The sequence below is a fragment of the Sesamum indicum genome, linkage group LG15, assembly GCF_000512975.1.
Source record: "Sesamum indicum cultivar Zhongzhi No. 13 linkage group LG15, S_indicum_v1.0, whole genome shotgun sequence".
NCBI classification, from domain to species: domain Eukaryota; kingdom Viridiplantae; phylum Streptophyta; class Magnoliopsida; order Lamiales; family Pedaliaceae; genus Sesamum; species Sesamum indicum.
This window is the reverse complement of record NC_026159.1, coordinates 576131-585149: the sequence shown is the minus strand read 5'-3', so window position 1 is coordinate 585149 and position 9019 is coordinate 576131. Positions and strand designations below refer to the sequence as shown.

At 39.1% G+C, this 9019-nt stretch overlaps 2 protein-coding genes across 3 annotated transcripts in view; one reads left to right on the top strand and one right to left on the bottom strand.

Annotated features, from left to right (window-relative positions):
* The window catches only part of LOC105177181 (alpha-mannosidase 2), a 5717-nt gene extending 542 nt beyond the window's left edge, over nt 1-5175 (top strand). The window contains exons 2-6 of one of the 2 annotated variants that reach the window (XR_002288374.1): nt 1-324; nt 701-850; nt 1169-1201; nt 1861-4978; nt 5071-5175. The exon at nt 1-324 is cut by the window's left edge and continues 1 nt beyond it. Coding sequence is in view for 1 of the 2 variants with exons in the window: in XM_011100235.2 (XP_011098537.1) it covers nt 1-324; nt 701-850; nt 1169-1201; nt 1861-4611 (3258 nt within the window). In the remaining variant the exon portion in view is untranslated. Of the gene's footprint in view, nt 325-700; nt 851-1168; nt 1202-1860 lie in introns of both variants that reach the window. The other variant, XM_011100235.2, reaches the window with a different exon arrangement.
* Nucleotides 5555-9019, bottom strand: part of LOC105177180 (mannose-1-phosphate guanyltransferase alpha) — a gene marked incomplete in the record, with an annotated part of 4376 nt that continues 911 nt past the window's right edge. The window contains 11 exon segments of the mRNA XM_011100234.2: nt 5555-5802; nt 5889-5931; nt 6230-6298; nt 6372-6464; nt 6735-6882; nt 6966-7082; nt 7303-7351; nt 7934-8024; nt 8125-8217; nt 8395-8441; nt 8622-8682. Of these exon segments, the coding sequence (XP_011098536.1) occupies nt 5702-5802; nt 5889-5931; nt 6230-6298; nt 6372-6464; nt 6735-6882; nt 6966-7082; nt 7303-7351; nt 7934-8024; nt 8125-8217; nt 8395-8441; nt 8622-8682 (912 nt within the window).

Genomic DNA, 9019 nt, shown 5'->3' with positions numbered 1-9019 from the left:
CGCTCTTCCACATTGCGAGGCCGCTCCGCCAGGTCTCGCAAGCCTCTCCTCCACAAGTTCCCCAACGATACCATTTTGGCAGCCTCTGTAGATATTTCTACCAAAGACCTCTATGATAAGATCCAGTTCCTGGATGAGGATGGCGGTCCCTGGAAACAGGGATGGCGCGTGAGTTATAAAGGGAATGAGTGGGATGAGGAGAAATTGAAGGTGTTTGTGGTGCCGCATTCGCATAATGACCCTGGATGGAAGCTCACTGTCGAGGAGTATTACGATCGGCAGTCTCGGCATATTCTTGACACTATTGTCGAAACTCTTTCCAAGGTTGCGATTCTTTCTCGATTAAGCCTAGACTGAATTTCTGAGATCGGTTCGCAGTTTGATGTGGCTGGTCGAATGTTGCATTCAGTTCTGTCATAGTTAACTTCCTTTTATGACTTCAAGGTCCTAAGCTTCTAGGTAGAAATGAAACAACGTAACTCTGTTGCTCCCGTAGCTGCATCATTGCAGTATAAATCCTTTAGAGGTTGTAACAGAATAACTAGTTTGCTGTTTTGATACATCGAGATGATCTGTGATGTCTAAATTATGGTTGCTTGTTATTTTATCATTGATTTAGACGAGTCTTATTCAAACTTAAAAAGTGATTGAGTTGAGGGTTTTGAGTTTCTAGATCTGAACTTGATTGGTTCGAGTGTAGGACAACCGACGAAAGTTTATATGGGAAGAGATGTCTTATTTGGAGAGATGGTGGAGAGATGCTTCAGGTGCGAAGAGACAATCCTTCATCAATTTAGTACGGAATGGACAGCTGGAAATTGTCGGAGGTGGATGGGTGATGAATGACGAGGTAATATTAACTCCCAGTTGCCTGTTAAGCATTGGATCAAATCTATTCATTTATCATGCTATTGCATCTGTATATTTAAATTTCATGTAATTTGAATTTGCACAACCCATCGAGTTAATTAAGCTGCATTTTTTAACTACACAAATACTTTGCACTTTGGGTTTAACCTCGTAGCTATTTTTGTGAGTATATCTATGGGGACTGTTTCAGTCATATAATTATGTATTCTTTTTCCTGTTTGGTGTAAATGGCTTGATATTTTGATTCACCAATGTAGAGTTACCTAATCTCACTTTTTATTTGTTTATCTTCCCGCAGGCTAATTCACATTATTTCGCTATAATCGAACAGGTAAATGTGTGATTTCAGTTTTTGTTCTTTTGGTGAGTATATATATAGACTTCAAGCTAGCATTCTTTGCAAGGTGAATTATTGAGTTTTTCCATTAAACATGAATAACTGCATGGGTATCACTAGTCCCCTATGCCTACATCTATAGGAGTCTGCTATAATTTCCAGTGGATTATCCCCCATGCATATAGTAGTAACTATAAGCAAACTTCCAATGCAAGCAGGCAGGGATGAACTTTCTACTTGGTCATATTTTTTACTTTTAAATTAATATTGGGACATACAGACCTTGATATTTGTCCAAAGTTATTATTTAGCATCTGACCTCATATTCATGTTTAAATGATCCATGATCTTCTTTTATAAGAACTGATTTCCACATGGGGAAAGTTGCTTTGGCAGTAGCTCATTCAATTTTGTCACTTTAATCTGTATCTCATCTTACTGATGCTTATCGTATGAGCCTGTTCATGTAATGTTCTTGAAGTGGAAGCAAATATATCCTGTTACATTATCCATATCACCATCACACAGACGTCCTGCCTCTTTTTTTGTGTATGGTATGGAAGTTTTGTTTACATGACATTATGGTCTGATTTGATTTACAATACTCTTTTTTCCTATCGACTTATGTTGTCATATAATATATGTTGCCTCAGATCACAGAAGGGAACTTGTGGTTAAATGAAACTGTTGGAGTTATTCCCAGGAATTCATGGTCAATTGATCCATTTGGCTATTCATCCACTATGGCGTATCTTCTCCGTCGCATGGGTTTTGAGAACATGCTGATACAGAGAACACATTATGAGCTGAAGAAGGAATTGGCACGGCATAAGAATTTGGAGTATGTATGGAGGCAGAGCTGGGATGCTGAGGAAACAACTGATATCTTTGTCCACATGATGCCCTTCTATTCTTATGATATTCCACATACCTGTGGTCCGGAGCCTGCTGTTTGTTGCCAGTTTGACTTTGCTCGAATGCGTGGATTTGTTTACGAGCGTTGTCCCTGGGGAGAACATCCTGTGGAGACTGCGCAGGAAAATGTGAAGGAGAGGGCACTTAAACTATTGGATCAGTACCGCAAGAAATCTGTACTTTATCGAACGAATACACTTCTTGTTCCCCTCGGTGATGATTTCCGCTACATCAGTATTGATGAAGCAGAAGCACAGTTCAGAAACTATCAAATGTTGTTTGATTATATTAACTCTGATCCTAGCTTGAACGCTGAAGCTAAGTTTGGTACTCTGGATGATTATTTCCGTACCCTGCGTGAGGAGGCTGACAGAATAAATTATTCACTTAATAGCGAGATTGGGTCTGGTGAGATTGGAGGCTTCCCCTCTTTATCTGGTGACTTCTTTACTTATGCTGATAGAAATCAAGACTATTGGAGTGGCTATTATGTCTCCAGGCCTTTCTTCAAGGCTGTTGACCGTGTACTGGAGCAAACTCTTCGCGGTGCAGAAATGATGATGGCTTTTCTACTAGGTCACTGCCAGAGAGTACTATGTGAGAAGCTGCCTACTAGTTTTGCATACAAGTTGATTTCTGCTAGACGGAACTTAGCTCTATTTCAACATCATGATGGTGTGACTGGTACAGCTAAGGATCACGTGGTTGAAGACTATGGGACACGGATGCACATGGCTTTACAGGACTTGCAAATTTTTATGTCCAAGGCTTTTGAAGTTTTGCTTGGAATTCGCCATGAAAGAAATGATCAGAATCCAGCTAATTTTGAACCAGCACAAACAAGATCTAGATATGATGCTCAACCCATTCACAGGGCGATTAGTGCTCATGAAGGAACTGTACAGGCTGTGATCCTTTTTAACTCACTGGAGCAAATAAGAAATGAGGTGGTGATGGTGGTTGTTGAAAGACCAGATGTTACAGTATTGGACTCAAACTGGACATGTATCAAGAGCCAGATCTCTCCTGAACTGCGCCATGATAGAAAAAAAATATTTACAGGTAGACATCGTCTTTATTGGAGATCATCTGTTCCTGCTATGGGGTTGCAGACTTATTATATTGCGAACGGTTTTGTTGGATGTGAGAAGGCCAAACCAGCTAGTCTGAGAATTTCCACTCTATCCAAGCTGCTTTCTTGCCCACACCATTATTCCTGCTCTAATTTAGAAAGTGACACAGTTGAAATCAGCAATACTCATCAGAAGCTCACCTTTAATGTAAGTCATGGCCTGTTGCAGAAAATAAGTCATAAGAATGTTGAATTGAATATAGTTGGTGAAGAAATAAGTATGTACTCTAGCACTGAGAGTGGAGCCTACCTCTTCAAACCAAATGGTGATGCTGAGCCTATCACACAAGCTGGTGGAGAAATGGTGATCTCAGAGGGCCATTTGGTGCAGGAAGTTTTCTCTTATCCAAACACAGCATGGGAGAAAGCTCCAATCTCCCACAGTACCCGTATATATAATGGTGATAGTAGCATACAGGAATTTGTCATTGAGAAAGAGTATCATGTTGAACTTCTTGGAAATGAGTTTGACGATAAAGAACTGATAGCTAGATATAAAACCGATGTCGATAACGAGAGAATCTTTTACTCTGATCTGAATGGCTACCAGATGAGCCGTAGGGAAACTTATGACAAGATACCTGTGCAGGGAAATTACTATCCAATGCCTTCTCTTGCATTTATGCAAGGTTCAAATGGAGAACGCTTCTCTGTTCATACTAGGCAGTCCCTAGGTGTGGCTAGCTTGAAAAATGGGTGGTTGGAGATCATGCTTGATCGTCGTTTAGTAAGAGATGATGGACGCGGTCTGGGCCAAGGAGTGATGGATAATCATCCCATGAATGTGATTTTTCACATCTTGGTGGAGTCTAATATTTCATCAACTGCAAATCCCATTCTGAATCCTCATCCGCTCAGCCCCTCTCTTCTCTCTCATCTGGTTGGTGCTCACTTGAACTATCCTATACATGTATTCATTGCTAAAACCCCTGAATCAATATCCATGCAGCCACCTCCTAGATCCTTCTCTCCTTTGGCGACTTCCTTGCCATGTGATTTACATATTGTGGGCTTTAAGGTTCCTCAACCTCACAAATATTCTCAGCAGCCCATTGGAGAACCCAAGTTTGCTCTCATTTTACATAGGCGACACTGGGATTCTTCATTTTGTCGAAAAGGCCGGTCGCGGTGTTCGGCTATAGCTGATGAGCCAGTCAATCTGTTTGATATGTTCAAAGAGATTGCTGTTTTGAGTGCAAAAGCTACTTCTATTAATCTTCTACACGAAGAAATTGATATGCTTGGCTATAGTGAGCAGTTTGGCATTGGTGCTCAGGAAGGGCATGTCCTTATCCCTCCCATGGAAATACAGGCTTACAAATTGCAATTACAGCCTAGGGAATATAATACTTTCTGATTATTGGTGCGGAGTGTAATGAACCATGGAATGAGTCCAACTGCTACTTCTCTTGATTCTGGAGCTTTGTTCATGATTGAAACAGAAATTTTACATCGTGAAGTTGCAATTAAGTGAAAGATCTTGCTGCCGAACCTCCTGGGATTTTGTAGAGTTAGTTGCTGTTTGCATCAAAAGGTTTGGGGAAATATTTTGTGCTCCCTAACTTTGTTAATAGATACAGGGAGAACTTCTTTTGGCGTGATGCTGCTGTTATCCTGTACAAGAACTGCATATTTGGCTGGTGATCTTCAAAGGTGCTGAATTTAGGAAATGTGGGCGGCACTCCTTGCAGAACTTAGGTGAAGAAATGAGTTAACACTAAATAGTATGTATTTTACTTCAGCTGAAAGTTTACAAGATCTAATAGATGATTAGAAATGTGATAGCGTTACCGTTGAAAATCATTTCTGATAACAGGTACTGCTAATTAGCCCTTGTGTTTTCGATTTCGTCCAAGCCCCATTCAGATCTGATGTCACTTCTGGTTCCTAACTAACAGTGTGCTTATCCTCTTCGACTGTCCATTATAGTTCTCTTATTTGCAGTCAAGTCTAGTTATCTTTTGAGTGGATAAATGTAATGAGCAAGAATGGCAAGTGATGTATTAGCTACCATTGGTGCAATTTCTAGTCCAGTTTAATGAGTGATGAACCATGTGTAGCAAGTGGGCTTCTTGGCATACAAAGTACATTTCAGTAAAATGGATTCTATAGAAAATATGAACTGCTTATGCCCATAGGATGACATTGTTAGTTCTCTTAATGTGATAATTAGCTCATTGATAGCTCAACCTTAAAATGTATGGCTTTTGGGGATATGACATGTTTGGAGAATGCAGCCTTAAAGCTGATTCATATAACATGTGAAAAACCTGGAGTAATTTGTGATTTGTCAATGACGATTTCAGTTAAAAAAAAGCAATCATCTCCTTGTATTGCACGGTTGACTAAAAACAACAATTTCGAATTGCATTTGAATCACTATTTCTGTATAATTTATCTTTTTGAAAAAAACCAAAATATGTGAGGCTTCTGAGATCTGCTAAACCTCACAAGATGATCTCTTCCTGTACGCTTACATTGAGCATCTTATTTGGAAGAACTATGCAGTTAATCACAACCACCTCCTCTTCAACAGTTACCGACTCCCCTGCATCAGAGATGATAATTCAATCTCAGTCTCAGCCAGCACAAATTTGACCTATGGGCAGAATGTGAAAAATCAAAGTGGCATACCCAAGATAGTAATCCCAAGCTTTGAATTGTAGTCTCCATCAGCCTGAATCAGTGATGTAGATATTTAGCCACATAATATAGGAACATGCATTTTGTTTGTAGTCATGCATATATTTCTACTAAAAACACAAAAACGCCTTATATGTTGAATGAAGCAGGTGAATGACTTCTGCAACCAGAGAAAGTGCAGCAAAAAGAATTTAAACAATAGTTCTATATTCCTTATTCCTAGAGAAGGGCCATATTTCATAAACACTCCAGGGCCATTGGTGCCTTGGCAATCATCTTTTGGTGTAATATCAAAAACTTGGTACAGCTAAAAGAAAAATCTAGAACTCTACCTGGACTCGCGACCACCTCCCAAGAGATGACTTCCATCCGACAATAGCATGCATAACAACAGCATTCTCCTGTCAAAGAGGAAATATTTTAGACTCGATTCATTTGAATGATATGATGAACTTTTTCTCCGAACTTACATACCTTGATTTCTACATCATCTAACACAATACAATTCATAAGCCTTACACCAGCAGCTACACGAACATTTGCTGATATCGAGACGTTGGGTCCAATCTGTTAACGAGCAAGAGAAAAATTAATATCAAGCACAATTTATGCTTGACATAAAGTTACACCAAGAAAGCTTGTGCATTGGACCCATGGTTTGAGTCTTGCAGAAATGCAATAAATAATGATATTTTCACAAGTTCTTTACAATTAAGGATATCTGGGTGAGAAGTGGCTGCAGAGAATTTATATCCCGAACGCTAATAGATGATAAAGCTACTTTTGGCAACCAGCATGCGACCAAGAGAAGAACTCATCCATTTTTAATTGAATTACCTTTGCAGTCGGATGTACTTTTGCTGATGGATGAATATAGACATCTCCAACAACTGTAGCATTCCTTTTCCCATCTCCACTGACCAGCAGATGTGGAGAGGTAAATCGGAATTGAGCAAGATATAAAGCAGAGCACTTGACAGACATTCTGATGAAGATGTGAGTCAGTGATGATGGTCAAAGTACCTACACGATGAGGAAGAGGATATACGCTGAATAAGAAGTACCTACCCTGGGGTCTTGATCTGTTCCCAGAAGTCCATGGTCTCATATGTATACAATTGCTTCTTACCGGCAAGAGGTGATAAAATATCTTGGTCCAACCTAACAAAATCTGAAGGAAGAGACCTAAATGAAAGATTAAGCAACCAGATGATTAAGCGAAGCAGGACTTCAAAGCTTAAATTCACATAAAAACATAAAATAGCAACAGAAAACATGCATCAGATGAGACCAAGCACTAAACAGTATATGCTGCTCTGTCCCATTGATAGTGCAACATAAAGTTGTTTTTCTATATCTCTAATGTACAGAACCCTTAGATGAGAAGCACCCTTGCTTATGATACCTTATTGCCAGTTGCGGGGATTCATAGCTAGATACATCGCGTAAATCAGCTGCAACAAGAAAAACAGAAAATAAGTGGATAGCAAAGGTCCAGTGGACTTATAACTGTCGGCAGAGCTGGTCTCTATAAATTCTAGGTTGTGGAATTATAATTGACCGCCCAGGTATCAGGTCAGATGACTCACATCACAATTCTGAGATGAAATTCTTTAAGTTGCTGCGCACCAGGGCTTTTTGAAGATAGACAAGTCTAGGTGGTATTAGATAAGGTTTAGAAACTATTGTACTGGTGATGTTAAACAAGATCATCCACATTGTTCTTGTTTAATCTGATTCTCTCATGAAGGAAAAATGCATCAAAACTCAGACAGGCTTCCTCCTACAGGATTACCAAGCTATTATATTAACTGAAGAAGAGAATAAATAGGTTTATAGACCAGAAGAAATTGTCAGAGAATTTAATGTTGGCGAATTTACAATTGCCTGAAGCAACGGTAGCAACGTGTTGTCAAGTTGACATGACTTCACAAAAAAAGGTTCCAAGGATGAGCAATCTTACTTGCCAGCAGTCGTAAACGATGGACAAAACAAATTATAGTATTACCAAGGATACGTTATGCAGCATGACTAACCTCTATCTTCTCTGAGCAGAAATACCTCCTGGATGACACTAAAAATTTTCGGAGTAAAGACATAAACACCACAATTAATGAGATCACTCACCTGTAATTGAGATGGAGAGAAACATAAGAATAAGACCAAGAAAGAAGCAGCAGTCAACTTCTAAAACTGAGATATGTGTTCTTTTACTTGTTATACATACAAAAGTTTCAGGCTTTTCAGTGTAATGCAACAATTCATTGGTGATTGGATCAGCGACCAACTCACCAAACTGGTTGGCTGATTCCGCAGAAACCTGCATAAGCACATTCAGAGAGAGTACTTGGATTAGAAAAGTCATGTTGCATAAACAGGATTAGAGACAGGAGTTAAAATGACAACAGTTTCGTGGAAATAACAATAGAAGAAAATTATCATCTTGCGCAATACGGCAGCTCAGAGAAAGAGAAGAACTTTGCTAAAGGAAACTTACTTTAATAACTAGCAATGTGCCAATCCCACCATGCATTTTATGGGCCTCTGAATAATAAACATAAAGCGCAGTTACATAATTTCAGAAAAGATGTAAGTAAATAAAAAATAGCCATGATATGAACTATCGCAAGGTGAAGAAGATGATTTAGAGCCTCTCAGTGAAATCTTTCAGAGCATAAGAACAAAATAATTCAGGAAGCCGATGAAGAAGAAGTCAATTATTACCTAGCATGTTAGGCAGTGGAAAGTTGCAGCAGACATCAAAATTCAACAAAAAAATATGTGACTGCATGACCCAAAAGCGTATCAGTTTAGGATGTAACAAAAGGAAAACAGGTATATCATGGGGGGATGAGGAGTAAGACAAGGGCAGAACTTTGTCTACTTTGAAACAACAAAGAAAACCAGAATACAACGTGAAAAATAAGTGTTAAGACTTATTATTTGATAAAGTGCAAAATTGGAGATTAAGGTTTCACAAATCATAGGCAGTTACAACTCAAAATGTGCGATAAACTTATATGACTTCTAAATCGGGAGGAAATTAGAGTTATATAAGGCAGTTTATTCTATTGCTTCAAACCAGTGACACATACAGGTGACTCCTCCATGATCTTATCTCT